Here is an 18,240-nt window from a genome sequence, read left to right as displayed (position 1 = left end):
GGGAACAAAAAAACAGCTTCTTCTAGACGAAATGGACTATGCCTGGTTTAGAAAGAGGATTAACGTACATTATAGCAGCGGCAAACAACTGAGTTCACGACTGGTAACAATGGGAACTTAACGAACACAAAAGAACCAAAGGGATTGAAATAGCCTCTGTAAATAATTGCTCCGAAATAATTGGGAGAGGGATCGCTGACTGAACTGTGGAAAGACGCGCGGTGAACTTGTTAAGATTGTTCACAGTCCAACTCGATTACGCAAGGAGAGAATCTATGAAGCTCCACATACTAAGTATCTCCTTTATGTCATCTCCATCCTTTGTTAATAGACGGTCTGGTATCAGCGCCTGCAGATGACAACCGCTAAACAGTAATAATCCTTACTTGATATAGTCCCCTTTCACATTAGGAGAATGTCTCAAAGCGCTTCACAGAGTAAACTGCAAAGTGTAGTGACTGTGTATTTTGTAGGTGGATGAGGCAGCCAATTTGCGCACAGCTATATTCCACAAAACTGCTGAGCAAAAACTACTGGCAGTTCTAAAATGTTCAGAGTCTCAAATGTCTCAAACGTCACGTTTCAAAATGTTGTCATCGAGTTTTCTATTAATCTAAAAGCAATAAATTGGAGTAATTTGGAGTTCCTCAAAGACTGCGAAATAAATAAACTACCGATACTTTACAATTTCACTACAATAAAAAAAAACTGTTCACTTTTATTTGATTAATTTCCAAGATATGTTAGCTACAAATCACTCCACTTCACTTAAGACTCCCAAATTCTATTTTTTCTGGCTCGTGAGAACGGTCAATAATACCGAATGTGGCCGCTATATTAATCATGAGAAAAACAACAACAAATGACATTTGTTTCGCGCCTTTCACGTTGGGAGAACATCCCAAAGCGCTGGACAGTCAGGAATTTGAACCCAAGCTGGGGTGGGGGCTGGGGAGAGGGGGTGTTGGATCAGGGAGGGGAGGAGGGCAGGGAGGGTTGGGGTAGGAGGGTGACCAAACGTGCGGTCGGAAAGGAGGGTCTTGAGATGTGCTTTGAATGAGGCAAGGGAGGGAACGAGGTGAAGGGACTGTGAGATGGAGACCCGACAATATTAACAGGGAATGCCCTTACCTGGAGAGGTGTACCTGTTTTATCTACCTTGAACGGTTAAAAACAAACACTCTGTACATTGCAATGTCAGTGTTTTGTGCGTTGCTGAGTTTTTGGTACAACCTTTGCATTTACGAAGGTTCAAAAATGCAGGGCATGATTTCATTGGAAAGGGACCCTGACCTACATATCCCTGAATTGGGGATAAATGTCACCTTTCTTTGCACAAGGAATTACAACTAAGCCCCAAAGTATACCATTTATCTTGTTGGCACTAAGTAGATTTTTCAAGTGGATTTTAGGAATTATGAATACTATTTAGACTGTTACCAGGGACCACAAATTGGATATCTTACAAAGATCGACTTATGATAGATGTACATGACTGGACTGCGAAAGAGCTTGGCTACTCACTATGCAGGACGAATAACCTTGTCAAAATATTTGGAGCAATTCTGATTTCGGCCCCGGCCGATGAAATACCCGAAAATGACAGGGAGAATTGGTTTCAAACACTTTTCATTACCTCCAGAGATCCGTTGGCAGAATAAGCTGCGTAGGAACCGAGAAGGTCACGTTTTCCTTTCTCCTCACGTGGGGCTGATGATCGAGGGCTGCATTGCTGTCCATTGGGATAAAAGCACTGGCTGCTGTTTGTCAGAGTGATTCTGTTTGGCTTGGCGTCAGGCAAGCTCAGGAGCACTGTGTAATTTACTAAGCGGGTTTCCATTAGTCCAGACGCAGCCCACTGCTCCATAACATGTGAGGCAGCGCTCCCCTCGCCTGAGTCTGAATCCGCAGCCAATTGTGCAAAATTCCTAAACAAGAAAACAGAATAATTCATCAATAATAATAATAATCCTTGCATTTGATATAATACAGCGCCTTATCACATTTTCGAGACGTCTCAAAGCGCTTCACAGGATACACTGTAAAACTAATTGCCTGTATATATTTTGTGGGTGAAACACGGCAGCCAATTGCGCACAGCAGCGTCCCCACAAACAGTCGTGGATTGAGTGACCAAATTATCATTATTTTTTTGAAGGGATTATTATCCCTGAAAAAGCGATCCGCCAATCGAATAACAATCTACTAATTACACTCTGATCGTCCAGCCATCTTCACACAACAACGCCTAGAGACAGAAAAACACACCAATTAATATACACAAAACGGTTTTAATATAAATCTAGCCGAAATTAAATTGGATTTTTTTGCTTTTACTAATGTAGTTTTTTCCACAGTTTGTTTTGAAATGATTCCTCTCCTGCGAATGCCAAAATAATTTATGACACAATTAGTCCGATGTGGTTTATTTCTCTCTCGTCCTGACAAATAAAATGAATGTTTTCCACAAGTGACTATATAATGAACACCGGCTCTGCTCCTGTTCTTCAACAGCATTCTTAATATCTGCTTTCCCTCCAAGTCGCAGCTTCCAAAGGATTAAAGAAACATTCCTTCATTACAGAGCACCCAGACACTGAACGTTTTAGTCATTTAGAAATTAATCTCAAAAGATACTTGAAGAGGATGGGTTTTATGGGGCCAACTATTACCTTTGGAACAAAGAGTGAACAAAAAAAACACTGAACATCTCATCTCGCCTTTGAGTTGAAGCACTGCAGTGTGAAGCCAGACGCACTTAAAGGCCTCAGCACACCCGAGGTACTCTAGACAGAGCAGTCGCCAAACGTTCCATCTGTGACAATAACACCCGGAACACACTCAAAAACTGCAAAATTCATAAATTATGCAAAATAGATTTCTAGGTGATTCCGTTTTAAGTGCAAATTTTCAGTCAGGGCCCAACACAGCCTGGCAAATAAATACTAATAATAATCCTTGCATTTGATATAGCGCCTCATCACATCGTCGAGACTGTAATGTTAATTGACTGTATGTTTTGTGGGTGGAATAGAGAACACTATGCTATAGCTGTGTTTTATTTTCACCAAAAGAAATAAGTAACTGCTTTAAAGTGCACTTGGAAAACTCAATTCAGAGCAGTTCTGAATGTTAACACCGATTATTTTCTGACATCAAATATGACTGAAAATGCGAGAGCATACCTAAACTGAAACACATTAAATATAGGCGTTGTTTCTGTCCAATCATTCTTTCGCATTCATGGAGAATAATAAGAATCCTTACGTTTCATATAGCGCCTTATCACGTCATCGCGGCGATTGAAAAAGCTTTAGAGGAGACCCTGTAAAGTGAATTGATTGTATTTTGTGGGTGATGCGCTTCAGCCAATTGTGCACAGAAGCTTTACTGTGCTGTAGGGCTTCCAGTTTTAGTCGTTGCGAAAGCCACAAAATCAATGCTTGGCTTATCAAGTGGGCCTCTGCCTGCTGCGCCTGTCTACTTGTCAACAGCCAAACCACCAGGGAACAAAACTGTACACTGGGGATACTGCTGGACTTTCATCTTGTCTTCTGCTGCTTGTCCAGCCAGAACCACCCTGCCCATTAGAGCCTGTCTTGCACAGTTATTGGTGCCAATTGGAAAGATTCACGACTCAGTGATTGAGGTTAATACCAGTGGTGGGAAAATTACTAGAATCCATCATCAGTGACAGAGTAACTGAGAACTTAAAGTTTTTAAGGCTCGGTTTTATGAAAGGTAGGCATGCCACATCTGACTCACCTAATAGAATTCTTCGACAGAAAGGCAAAGACACAAGGTAGAGGGTAAATCTATGGACGTCATTTATAAATGGCTTCTCAGAAGGCGCTTGATAAGATTCCTCATGAGATTATCAATCATATGAATTGGACGTCACTCATTAATCCTTAGGATATTTCATTATATTCAACCAAAAAGGTGGTGGTGGTGAGTGGGGGGTGTTTGGGGGGAAGATTATTCACCAGAATCACAAGAGGAATTGTGAAATGCTGGAGACAGAGTTACCCCTCTTTACAACCATGTTCTTTTTCTCTCAACACTAAGATTGAAATAGGGACTAAACATGCCTTCCCCTTTCCTGTATTAATATTCACAAAGAGCTCTGAGGCTGTAATTTATTTACTGGGCGAAAGATGAGTGGGAGTGCGGTGAACAATATCACACCAGAATATCAGCTATCCTGGGAAACCCGTTCTTATTTATTCTTAAACCATGTCACGATGGTATCTTTCTGGCCTGTGATCTCATGGCAGCAGTATGATGACTGTTGTGACAGCAACGACATTTCAATGTGTTTTTCCGAGCTTGATTCAGACAGCAACAGGGATGCGATTCACAGGCAGAGCCAGCAGTCAGTGATCCACTCTCACACACAGCTATTGCCAGTTTGGGGAGGATGCTGACCACACAATACAATAAAGGTCACGACATCTCACATCGCTGGACTCTCTCCAATTAGGCGCAGGACACATCAACACATGTAGGAACCCGTTTGTGAGTCGATTGGTGGATTGCTTTTCCGGGGGTAATAATCCCTTCAAAAACAAAATAATAATAATAATTTTGTCACTCAATCCACAACTGTTTGTGGGACACTGCTATATCCAATTGGTTGCCGCGTTTCGCCCACAAAACATACAGTCACTATACCTTACAGTATATCCTGTGAAGAGCTTTGAGATGTCTGAAAGATGCGATAAGGTGCTATATCAAATGCAAGATTATTATTATTATCTACAGTGATCCAAAGGTTATTAAATCACCTTGCAAATTGTGCAGATGTACATTAACTGGCGTTAGGATCTACTGAATAATATCTCCAGGAGATGGAGTAGGCTCGGCTGCCTTGTGTGTAATCCCAGGCCCCACCACACTGCTGTCTTGTTTTGTTGTTGTCAAGTTGCATTAGTTACTGGGCACAGCAAGATGACGCTGCAACAGCTTTTAATAAAAGGCACAAAATAATTCAGTGACAGATCTCGAAGACCTTGTGCGTAATGAATTAGAATACGAACATGAGAATCTAATGAATAAGGAAACTTAACACTCTGTACGTGTAACTTAACCACTGTGAAACCAAACTGGTTGCAAGTCGATTTTTCTGCAAATGGTATCATCCAACAACAACAACTTGCATTTTTATAAGCCCCTTTCGTGCAGGATAGCATCTCGGAGTTCCGTTTCACTTCTGATAACCTGCCACTTACCTTAAGCGTAACATTCTGCATGAACTGCAATCCACAAAACGGGTCTTTAAGACTAACATTAGATAATTCACCATTTTTAAACAAAATTTTGATGAGCTACTGACTTGAAGTCTTACTTGAGTGACACTATATATATATATATGTGCAAATTGTTGTTGTTGCACAGATGCAGGAATTAAAATATTCAAATGCACAAGCGAGTTTGACCACTTTGTGAAAGTTTTGTGAATTCTGAGATGTATTATTTCTTTGAAATGCCACAATTACGTTACGTCCAAAACTATACGGTAATCCATGATATAATAACATGCATTTGATGTACGAAGTGGCATCAAATGCAGGCTATTATATTTAACATAATTCAAGCGTGCCTACAGTCACCTCCCCCTTCCCCCCGTCTGAATATTGTGCTCCGCTACTGTCAAGCAACAAACTCAGACGTCAACTCAGAAATGCGAAGGCAATGTTCCAGAATAGGGTCCAACTAGAAACTGGTATGATTCAACATGATACAGTACAACGCAGATTCCTTTCGTGGTTTTACAGTGTGAAATTTTGGATGTGTTTTCAGAGAATGTGCCTCCATTTATCTCGGAATCAGCGTTGATTTATAGTGAAAACACGGGTATTGTAATAAACTTCTATCATTCTGCCCTAAAGAAGCTTTGGAATGCATCACTGGAGCCTGACAACTCCAACCACGGTACAAAACGACAATCTCTAAATCATACTTTTTCTTAAAAGGCAGCTAGTTACTTCTTGGGGGCAGAATCACGGCTGCAACTGCACCTCCAGTGTCCATGGCCTACTTTGCAGCTTGTAATTTCACGTTCACCAGATTTTTTTTTTCCTTTAATTGTTGCTCCAGCAACTTTCATTTTGTCATTATGTCAATTGTCTGAGGCAGCCCATTTATTTGACTTTCTGTAATATGTAATTCTTTTTCTAATTTGCTTTCTCCCTCGGTGGCCTCGAGTGACAGATTAACTCCGCTGTGTAAATGTTGATCTGTTTTTTTTCTTCTTCTTCTTCTTCTTCTTCTTCTTCTCTGCCTGCATTTAAAAGTCACTCACATAACCAATGGAGGAAACCAAATTCCTCCATTAAGGTTAAGGTTATTAACACGTTCAATGTTAAGGGACAAAATGGAATACAGTCAATACAGGGTGTGCGAACCTGGAACAGCCCGGTTCGCACACCAATGAACCTTTATTCAGACCCACCCTCATATAAAGGCCACTTTGGCCCAGGTGGCTGAGGGGTTGTTGAAGACAGGTTTGACTGTATCTATGTGACTTTGTTTACTGTATAAAATACACAGTCGCTTCACTTTATAGTTTATCCTGTGAAGTGCTTTGAGATGTCTCAAGGACGTGATAAGGCTCTGTATCAAATGCGAGGATTATTATTATTGTGCTTTATTGTTTTATAATCTGTACAGGCTGCATCAGTGTCAAACTACCAAAGTGCACAAGGCTCCACTATGAGTCACCATACATCGTTAGTTGAAGCTGTGCCAAAGGTTGTTGGCAGGAAAGCTTAGCATAATTTGATTGCTTTGCAGTATATGTATGGAGTTTGCTGCACGAATGTACCTTGAAATCAAATTTCAGGCCGGTTATTTAGTGGTAATTTTGTTAACTGGTTGTGTGAATGACTTGTCCCTTTGGGTTCTCATCTTAGATAATAAAAGCTAGTTAAATCTGAAGAGCGACCTTTGCAACATTTCCTCCCTTCCCAAACAGAGAAGATTTATGGCTCAGAGGTTTTTAAATCGGATTTGGCTTTTGATTAGGTTACGCTCTGCTCAGTATGTTTCAATTTTTCTCCAACTCACATGTTGTTCAATTTATTTGCTTAAGTTATGCATTTTGTATTATTTACGTACTTTCTCAGAATCTAATCTTGTAACCTCGATGGAGCATGTTTTTTTAAAAAAATAGCCGGTTAAGGTATAAACGGGCAACCCCCAGGTTAGGAGATCATCACTAAAGTTACTTTTAATGTGTAGGAAGATGTTCAATTGTGAAACAAGCAGTTTCACTCAAACGAGATCTGATTCTAAAACATCAAATGTGATCAACATAAAACAAAGCAAAACAAAGTGAACATTGCAACCAAACTTTGCAGCCTAAGCTTTCTGTCTACGCAGCAATTTAATTGGACAAACATAGTTTGCGACGATTGCTTTGCAGTGTGTGTATGGATGGTTGATCCTATGGTTGTGCTTCAGTGCTATCTCCATTAATAAGCTACCGACTTTGGTATTCATTTTACACAACAAACCATAAATATGTTCTTTTCTTTTCTATCAAAGGGAAATGCATTTAATTTTTTTTTATATATATACAAGGTAAACGGCGAGGGGCATTTGAAACACAATTAAGGAGGCTACACTTTTTTTTAATCCAAATATATCCAGCTGTTACAAAGGACTTGAGTTTGCCAGGTTAGAAACTGGATAAACCCTCGGCACAAATCATCCTGTGCTCTTTTGCGGGGAGTGAACAGTGCGGTCTAGAGGTGCTAAATGAAAGGAAAATTCACAGCAAAAACGTACGCATGTGGACTCCAACTTGTCCCTTGTGCCTTCCCCCGGGCTTGGCCTCGTGCTCCGCCACAGTCAAGCGCTCAGGGACGTTACCCTCCGTGAGGAGCGCTGTGTAAATGAAAGTAGTCTGTTGTAGTTGTTGAAGTCTTCAGTTTTGAAGCTGCGCTGAGCATCAGGATAAAGGTTCAAACCTGCAAATGCCCTGTCGGTGATCCTATTCTCTACTGTGTGATGGATGAGGGGAGGCACGATCAAAAGAAATGAAGCCATATTCGTGCAATTCCGCCAGTTGCATCTTTCTTAAAACCTGCCAACTTGGTGACTTAAGAGACAACACAATTTACTAACTCGGAGTCTAGCCAGGTCTGCAGTGATGCCTTTGCCACTGGTGGATTTCAATGAATTCTGATGGTGTGCCCTGAATTCTGCAGTAGTGTATTGTTAGCAAAACCGAGACTTTTAGTCTTGTGGATTTGATGAAAACATGAACAAAGGGAGGTCAAGTGTACATTCCTGAGTGACCTTTGTGGATGAGGTTTGAGCAGATAAAAGTGCACTTATCAGGTTGGTGCCCTCTCGGGAAGTCATTTATCCAATTTAACGACACACCATCGACACCATGAGCACACTGGGTCTGGACACCACGACACATCACACATTCCAGAGAGGTCAAACGACATTGACTTGACTTTGTGAGTGCTTCCATTTTCAAACCACAACATTGAAAGCGTTTTGATTTGACCGGACGGTGACCTGACGATTGCTGCTGCACCATTGGTGGCCATGTCCTTGTGGGGAGACACATCAATGCTTTCCGTGGGTGTGGACAGCTGATATCTTGGTTACAACGATAGTAACTTGGTCCTGTGCCACAGGAACATTTCCCAGGATGAAGCTCTTCAAATAAATGTTTAAACTGTCTTCTTCCTTATCTTAGTCAGCTTATTGGATCATGCACTTAATACTTGCGTGAAATATTGAGTTAAGTGGACCTGAGTATTGTTTAAATGTGGTATGACAAATCTGCATCTGTTCATAGAGACATAACATGCATCTCAATCGCTCTTAGTGAGAGACAGAGGCAGCAAGATGGGATCCAATGTCTGTACACAAACTTACTATCTCTACCCACTTTTGGAGAAATGGCCCAAACTGTTTAGTTTCTCAGTTGATGTTTTTTGCAAAGCAAATTTATGATTGACGTGTTGATTGAAGAGCTGTCAATTAATAAAAGGATTGAAATTATAATCTACAATTTACAGCCAGATTTACGGCACACAATCTATGCCACTGTTACTCTGGGAAATATTCTGGGTGGGGAGGGGGAAGGTGTACAGTACAGTACAGTACAATACGGGCTGCAGTACAGTTGGCTCCCAATGCTGAAGGTGCTTGGGTTTAGCTGACGGCTATATTGAACCATCGATGAGCTGGTTCCACATCACCTCGCAGGGGTAGCACAGATGGCCTTGGTGCGAATGTTCAATGAAGTTCACACATTCTGTCTGTTGAACCTGCTGTCAAATCACAGTCCTAAGGACTCACCAGGCTCTTAATTCCCCGTCCGTATCAAGCAAACATGGTTACAGGAAGCTCACAGGAGGGGACAAGTGTAATCACTCCAGCTGCAAATCATGCAATTCTCTCTTCTCCCCTCCTTGCTCTCCGACAATTTAGAACTGTCGTTGAGCTAAAATATCAAAACTTCAGGAATTCTGCAGACATTGAATTATAATGGGGGGGGCGGTACGATTTTTCTACAGATCTTGATTTGCACATGTAAATTAGCCCTAATTAACACAATTATTGGGTTATCCCTCACTCAACACGATAATAACATCCATAATTTCATTAGAATAAAGTACTGCGATTGTTGAGTTTCCAGGAGGAAAAACAATTTTCAAACAGGAGTAATTTGCATACATCTGATTAATGGTATTCCCAATTCCCATTGGCATCATCACTATACCATTATGGGGATAACGTTTCCTTTGAGCTAGTGATGCAAACGTGGAAATGCAGTTGACACCAGTTCTGCTACGTTATAGAGGCAAAGTGAAAAATATTGCTTCTCAGATCGAGCGACTTCCAGTCACTTTTAAAGTTACATTGGAACCTTCATCACTTTATCCCATTGTGATGGTGTTTTAAAACTGCAAAACCCCAAAATTGTATTATTCACTTAGCCAACGATTTTGCTCCCTTTGGAGCTGTTTGGTTAGAACATTTAGTGAATCAATACATCAGCCTGCCCCTGTCAAAGCCTGTTCAACACGATTAAAGCTTCTTTTCGTTTACAGTTTGCAACACTTATTGTACCTGATTTACTGTAATTTGACGATTTGAAAACAGTAGCTACATGTGTAAATGTGGGTTATTTTTCAACCTGAAAAGTTATTATATAATTAAAATTACACATCTTGAAATTTGCTGCCACAAATATTTGCAAATATTGTAAAAATATGAAACATAGTACAGCAATTAACCTTTAGCAACACATTATGAAAGTCTGATTCAATAACAATTTTTACTCGTTGTTCCTTCCACTCAAATCTCCAATCTCCAATCTCACGTTGTATCTTTGGTATAATCAAAAATGTTTGGACAGTTTTTTTTTGCTGAAGGACCTTTGCACAAATCCTTAGAGCTCACTCGTGGATAAATCCCCACTGCAAGTCAGGGTGGAAGATAAGGGATCACATTTTCATGACAATAGAGACAGCAAGATGATATCGCCGAATGCTTTGTCACCCTGTGAAAACCAGCAACTCAACAATGTCAAGACTAAGAAAAAAAAACTGGTGGACTGCTCAGTCCAGAATACTCCACATTAGGGTTTAAAATACACACCGACTTTCTTTCTTGGATGATTTCACATTAAATTGGATAGTCTTGAATTGTCAGAACGTAAGCCACGTTTGCCTACTTTGACCCAGGCTAAAAAAATAAAATACCCTTCGTATATTGTTAAGCACTTTTCCTTCCTGGAAAACTTCACCGAGACATGAATGAAACATTCCACAGCCTCGCAAAGAAACTGGGGCACTGATTTATCGGAACACGAGGTGTTTAAAGTTCCAAATATAAGCCTGTGACATTTCATTGCTTAATTACTGTATTTCTTTCAGACACATTTTGATTCAGACACTTTGGAGTGAAGTGCAAAATGTAGCCTTGCTGGCCCTAATATAACAAGATGCCCGACAAATGGTTCACTTAAGCAGATTGAGAAAGCAGCCCATGTAAAAACTGTTATTTGTCGCTTTAATAGCGACAATGTCATTTCTAAATGTTACTTTTTGTACAAATGGATCATGAATAACTGATCCAACTCTTTGGTTTAAACAAGCCTGGGTTAATTCCACCAATGGAATTGTAAGAGTCTAAATGAGGACATTTAGTGCAGACACAATCTCAAGTAAACCTAATTCCGCTGCATATTTAATTCTCAAATGTACCATTGTACCGTCACTCCCAAATCAACAGATTAATCAATAAACTCTATTTATAGCTGAAAAATCCTGGCACCCGAAACGAATGATGACTTTGTCTCCAGTGATCTGTTGAAATCGGTTTCATTTCTAAATAAGCCCAAGAAACAAAGGCTCCACACTTCTAATTAAAAGCTGCTTTGATTAAGCAGTCAGGGGACTCTTTTTCCCAAGAAAACATAAAAAGAATTGCATAAAATGTATATCGTGCAGACATTAAACCAGCCTCGACACACTACTTTCGTGTTAACAGCTGCTCATAAAGGATAACAATTCAGTCACTTTTAATGGTGACTGGCATTGAGCCATGATTTTAAGTGATGTCTGGTTAGTTAATATTTCATTTTGGGGATAGCAACTGTTATTTAGAGCTGAATTTCACTGATGGAAGTATTAAAGTGCACACTCAAAATCATCTCTCAATTCCATATGTGATGGTCATTCGTGGCAGATACACAACGGTAGGCACAGGAGACTGCTCTGACAGAGGAGCCTTGAGAAACTCATAGTATGTGGAGCAGTTCAGGGTTAAGAGATTATTTCTGATCTTGTCTTAAGTTCCCCGAAACGCCATAAATCATATGGCAAAGCATTGAGCCTTCTTAAGCAGAAGTTGCAAAGGCTATTCATCAAGTGTTTAATACAGACATTGCATTAAGGGAAATTCTTCTGATGTTTGTACAAAATAATATTGAAATTCACGAGAATGATACCAGGAATGGGGAACCTTAGCTATGAGGACAGTGGAGAAGTTAGGATTTTTCCCATTAGAGCAGAGAAGGTTACGTGGGGACCTGATAGAGGTCTTCAAGATCATGAAAGGTTTCGACAGGCGAGATAGGGAAAGCTGTTTCCGCTGGTAGGTGTGTCTGTGACTCGTGGTCACAGTCTGAAGATATCTACCAAAAGAAGCAGAGGGGAGGTTAGAAGAAATGTTGTCACTCAGCGAGTTGTTCAAATTTGGAATGATCCGCCCGAAAGGGCAGTGAAGTCCGATTCGATAACAGCTTTTAAGAGAGAACTGGACAGGTATCGGGGGAAGACGGGTTTGTGGGGTTATGGGGAGAAAGCTGGTGATTGGGGTCAGTGAAAGTGACTCTCTGTCAAAGAGCCGCACAGACTCGATGGGCCGAATGGCTTCCTTCTGTGCCGGAACATTCTATGAATCTATGAATCTATGAATATTCATTAAAAAGTACGGTTAGTGAAGTCTGAAGTTTAACTAACTAAAGCATTGTAAAGACCAAAGCTTTTTTTGTTGACATCAGTTGTTATCTCCCAGCCACTCCAGAAGATAACACACAGATGGCACGGCAGATCCATTGCACGCTGCATTTCTAATGTCCTTGATTTGTAAGAGGGCGATGTTTTTGTGACTGTGTTCTTCTGTAATTTATTGAGTGAGGGGGAAAGGAAAAAGGATGCTTGACGCATTTCGCCACAGTGCAAACCTCATCGTAAATGATGCAGTTTCCATCACCGTAACAAATGACAAGTTTTGCCAAGCACTTTTTCAAAATCACGTTTTGTTCCAATTCCCTTAAATCTTAAGCCCTAACAGGGAGAGTGGTCCTACTGGACAAGCAGCGGGAAAACTTGGCAGACAGTGATATCAAGGGCAAGCTATGCGGTTTTAGCTGGTTAAACTCCAGCAGCGCACTCTGGGGTCCCCCCACCACCCCACCCAAGCCTTGGCTCTTGCCAACCTGCGCCTAATACTCTCCGGAATTAGGTAAGCAGGATGTGTCCCTCCAGGGAGAGAGAAAGACAGAGAGTGCGCATTCCTTTCCAACAAACTAACTTTAGGATTTTCATGTGTAGGTGGGATGGATGGAAATCTCAGTTTGTTTTGGAGACTCTTAAGCAACGGTGATGGGTTTCCGCATCTGTCAGACACCCGGCTGACCAAAAAATATATAGAATAAGAGTTTTCTGATCTCATGAAGACTTTTTGTAGGAATTTAAAATGCAGATCCTCAACAAAGACAAAATAACAGTGTGTAGGATGTCATAATATAATACAACAACAACAATTTGCATTGATATAGCGCCCCTGAAGGGGTAATGTTTCAGAGTGTTTAACAGTAGTGGAGCTCGACTTAGAGAGGGGAGGTGAACATCAATCTATGATCGTACTTCTAGCTAGGGATGGCTTAGTTGTGTGGAAAGCATTTTTAATCCAAGCAAATGCAATTGAAAGCATCCAATAGGCTGGTGTGATTATTAAATGAACCCGTGACCACGTTTCACAGTAACATCACCACAGCATATCTTCACACTGCACCAACCAGAACAGATAGGTACGTTGGAAACTAAAGGGAATAAAGGATTTCTAACTGGGCTGAAGCAATGATCTCGGGCTAAAGAGATCACCAGCTGTGCAGTTTCCAAAAGGACCCCATATGACAGCTTCAAACCTTCTCAAAAACACACTGACGTCTCTGTTCTCTAAAGTTGACAGCCTTGCTTTTAAGAGAATACAAGCGTACATGGCAAGCATGCAGTTGATTGCAGTTATCATGTCTGGATGAAGAATTGACACTTTTTTTATCTTAAAAAAAACGGACTTTTGAAGTTTAATGGGTCAGTGATCCTGTTGCCCACAGTATCTTATTACATTCTTATCGGGAGGTGCTTCTGTCTGTCTTCTTATCACTGCTCAGGATGATTGCCTCAACTGCCTTGACCCTTGATAATGCTGTTTCCTTAAGCTCTAACTCTGCAGTATCCAGTTATGAGGTGATGGGAGAGGAGGTCAACTGAGCAGAGACACAGTTTTATAGATTAGGACAGGATAAACCATCTGTCCGAATAGTAGCTTCCAATGCAAAATAAATACAAATTAAAGAGGTCCATAATAAATAATTTACTAAAAAAAGTTGCATCAAAATAGTATTGATAATCAGGACAATATTTTTCTATGTCACAATAGTAATCCTTAAATTTGGTTATTGTTTGTTGTTGTTATACCACTTTCACATCGGGAAGCTGACCCAAAGCACTTCAAGGATAGATTGTGTAGTGACTGTGTGTTTTGTGGGTGAACGTGGCAACCAATTTGCGCACTCCTCGAGCCTTACGTGCACTTTCCCCACGAGAGAGAAGAAGTCCTCTTGGCTGTGACATTCGGGAATACTTCCCTGTTACGTTCCCAGCTTGTTATAGACAACACAGTCTGCAAGGCAACCTCCTCCTGACTAGAACTCGTGATGGCGTGAGAAGGCTTAAAATGGGGGAAGAGAAATAAATAACAATAATAATCATCCTTGCATTTGATACAGCGCCTTATCACGGTCTTCCAGATGTCTCAAAGCGCTTCACAGGATATACAGTAAAGTGAATTGACTGTGTGTTTTGTGGGCGAAAATGTTTAAAAATTGAACAAAAATCTTTTGTGTTCAAATGCACCACCACTACACAGATTTATTTTTTACCTTTAATTCGCATCATTGATCTACACTGCAGGATTTTCTGAGGTGCTCCTTGGGATATATACACTGCCAAGTGTCTGTCTCCCAAATGGCACCTTCCAGCAAGAGTCTGCATTCACAACGTGTTAGTCTTACTGAGACCTAGAAATGCACATCCCTCATGCTGATGGCACTCGGCCAGTTTGCCAACAGAATGGTGTTCACCAGGACTTCCAGAGAGACGAGACCTTTGTAACACTCTTTGTCTTTTTTTTATCCATTGCTTCAAAGTTCTTGTCTCTGAAGGGATAAAGCTCTTTGTTCTCTTGAGACCACAAACAGTGGTGTGAAAATTCCCTAATGTTTCATCCAGCCAAATCATCTTTATTTCCGGCAACCGTAAAAGAAAATAGATCTCTTCAAGTCCAGCTCTCAAGGCAAAATCAGCACCGGAACCCAGTAACTACTGACTCAGTCAGAGATGTTTTGAAGTTTATGGAGTAGCCATCAGGCCAGCATTTATAATAACAATAATAATCCTTGCATTTGATATAGCGCTTTTCACGTCTTCTCGACATCTCAAAGCTCTTCACAGAATAGACTGTAAAGTAAATTGACCGTATATTTGTGGGCGAATATTCATTCATTTGCATAAATGATTCTTGCAAATTAATTCAAGCCAGTGCTGAAACAAACAACATCACCTTATAATAATAATAGTAGTCCTTGCATTTGATATAGCGCCTTATCACACTTCTTCGAGACGTCACAAAGCGCTTCACAGGATAAGAATAATATTTGTGCAGAAATTGCCTGAGAGACATCTCCAGCTTTGCACAGGACTCGCTACAGTTCAAACTAGATGAAGCGTAAATCCCAAGTGGCACTGCTCTGTGAGCAGAGAAAAATTGGGCATCTCATGTCAATCAGCACTGCTATGGAGAGTGTTCAACACTTGCATTCAGCTGTAGCTGCCACATAGATAGTTCATTAAAGAACCAATGCCTTTATTCCTTGCTGTTCAGAGGACAGAAGTTTCGAGTAACTCGTCAGTGCAGCCCGAGCTGTCATTGAGAAATACTAACTGCAAAACAAAAAGATATCACACAATATGCATGCATTATGATGGGGGATAGATGAGAATTTGCCATGGTTCAATCCATGTCTCCATGAAATTTCCCTGTGTGTTCTGCATGCAGAGGACTTCTCAAAGTATATTAATAATAATAATAATCTGTGCATTTGATACAGCACCTCATCATCTCATTGAGATATCTCAAAGCACTTTGCAGGAAATATTGTGAAAACTGTATTATGTGGGCAATAGTTGACACATGTGAAAAAGTCCACATTATCCTGTGGTTATCTCTGTCCTTGATGACAATATTCTGCACTCACTCCAGCAAACATCACTCCCACACCAACAACATGGACCTATCATCTCTATTTGTGTTCATTACTGGTACGAAAAGGTAAAATAAAATTGGAAATTTACAGGCAGATTTCCTGGGAGCAAAGTAATCTTTGAAGAGCATTTTCAGACATTTACAAAACTCATCATATTCTGCATCCGCTAAATCACACGGCTAGTTTGTCTCATTTTATTTGCAAAAAACAAATAATTCTAGCAGTGCAATAACCCATTTTAAAAATGCTTGTCTCTGTGTGCCCGAGGATACTCTGTGCCAAACTCTGGTTATGGTTCAGTAGGTAATAAAGTCAGAATGTGATTTTAAGACGCTATCATAATGGAAAATACACCATTTCCATATTCTGAAGTCCTGACTGCTGACAAATTCCACCATCACGATGTAAACAGGAGGATCACTCACATGAATGAACGCATTTACTAGATTATGTGTACTCGACTAAATCATTCATGCCTGAGGTTCAATAGATTGATGCGCAATTTGAGAGTAGCTAATGGGAAAACCCAATTGACGGTCCCACTTGAATTTGATTGTTCCAAAAGACACCTTCTTCACCTTTCGATGCCTGGTGCAGGTTTCAGTCTGCAGAATCATTCCAAATGTTTGCTCTACCCACCCAACCCCCAACACACACACACACACACACACACAGTCAAACCTCATAAGGTTTTGCTTGCCCTGCAGATGTTGCATCTGAAAACATCAGTATCGCTGAGGGTTTGAGAAATCTACAAGGGAATCACAAATGGCCCGTGGGGATGCCCCAAAAATGCCCCTAAAATGTAATGCAACATCAGCATTTTTAATGAAACAAGTTAAAAAAAAGACCATTGAAGGAAGCTGGAGGCATCCTCACTCATGGAAGCTATAGTTAGAATCCATCTGCAGGCTTAGATTCCTGGATAGGTTACATTAGGTCAACGGTGGGACATTGTTCCTGTAAGGAAGCTTTAGGTAACAGTAGGAATCTTCTGGTCAATAGATCTCAGCTGGTTTGATTTTGATCAAACCGAGTTCAAATCCCCAAGGCAGTTCATTCATCTCCAAACAGGTTTCACAAACAAAAGAACAAAAATCAGCTTCAGACGATGACAGTGAAATTGTGTACGTCAGTGAGCAAACCCGAATCTCTCTCCAGGCATTTTACTTCTGACCACCATATTAAAAACTTGCCCCCATAAGCTTCCAATTCAATCATCAAATAACTCAGTCAGGCTAAAAGGAAACATTTTGAAAACAGTGGGAATAAAACTGAAAAACAGCACAGGAACAAGACAGGATTTCAATCAGCTGGTAAATCACACAGTTAATGCTTGAACTGTAGTAATAATAATAATAATACTCCTTGCATTTGGTACAGCCCCTTTCACATCAGGAAAATGTTTCAAAGGGCTTCACAGTTATGCTGTAAAATGCAATGACTGTGTGGGCGTCTACAAATGAGTTTTTTTCCATTGCTCCCTCCGTTCCACCATCGTTGGCCACACTTTTAGCCACTCTGGAACCCTCTTCCTCTATCCCTCCCTCCGCCTTGCCCCTTCCTTCCCCATCTTCAGGTCGCGCCTGAGGACCTTCCTATTCGCCCAGTGCCTATGGTCACCTTACCCCCTCCCTCTCCCTCCAGCTCGGTGTTGAGCTTAGCCCCTGTCAAGCGCTCTGGGCCGCTGGCCTGTGTGAGGGTGTGAGGTGTAAATGCAAGTTGTTGTTGCCTTTTGTTTGTTTCCAACGACCGCAGTACGTGCTTGGAACAAAATCACTTTCGAATCTCGGAATCCCTGCGATTTAGGAAAACTAATCTCGTGACTCGCTACAATAATCATTCCTGATCAACTAGAGTTGTTGCTCATTTGCTCTGCCGTCACTTAGTCCCTCACCCACCTGGACCCTGTTAAAGTAACTCTTTCCAACTGCAATAAAACCTCACTCACGCCAGACGCAGTCAACACTATCAGTCCTCACACTGGATCGGATGCATTAACGGGGACGCAACAATGGGTTTGCCTTCGGTGTAAAACCTACCACCACCTTAGGTTTGGTTTGCAACCACAACCATTTCTTTGCAAAGGCCACCAGCGTTTCTCTAAAGCCAATGGCGTGGTTGTGCAGTCAGGAACAATTATCGTCTGC

General features: G+C 40.9%; 1 protein-coding gene across 1 annotated transcript in view; it reads right to left on the bottom strand.

Moving 5' to 3' along the window:
* LOC103175760 (inactive N-acetylated-alpha-linked acidic dipeptidase-like protein 2) overlaps positions 1–18,240 on the bottom strand; it is a 251,184-nt gene that overhangs the window by 130,312 nt on the left and 102,632 nt on the right. Inside the window, exon 6 of the mRNA XM_042339243.1 lies at positions 1,637–1,928. Within this exon, the coding sequence (XP_042195177.1) occupies positions 1,637–1,928 (292 nt within the window). The remainder of the gene's footprint in view (positions 1–1,636; positions 1,929–18,240) is intronic.

The sequence above is a fragment of the Callorhinchus milii genome, unplaced genomic scaffold (assembly GCF_018977255.1).
Source record: "Callorhinchus milii isolate IMCB2004 unplaced genomic scaffold, IMCB_Cmil_1.0 Scaffold11, whole genome shotgun sequence".
NCBI classification, from domain to species: domain Eukaryota; kingdom Metazoa; phylum Chordata; class Chondrichthyes; order Chimaeriformes; family Callorhinchidae; genus Callorhinchus; species Callorhinchus milii.
Note: the sequence above shows the minus strand (reverse complement) of the source record. Positions and strands in the feature narration are given on the sequence as shown.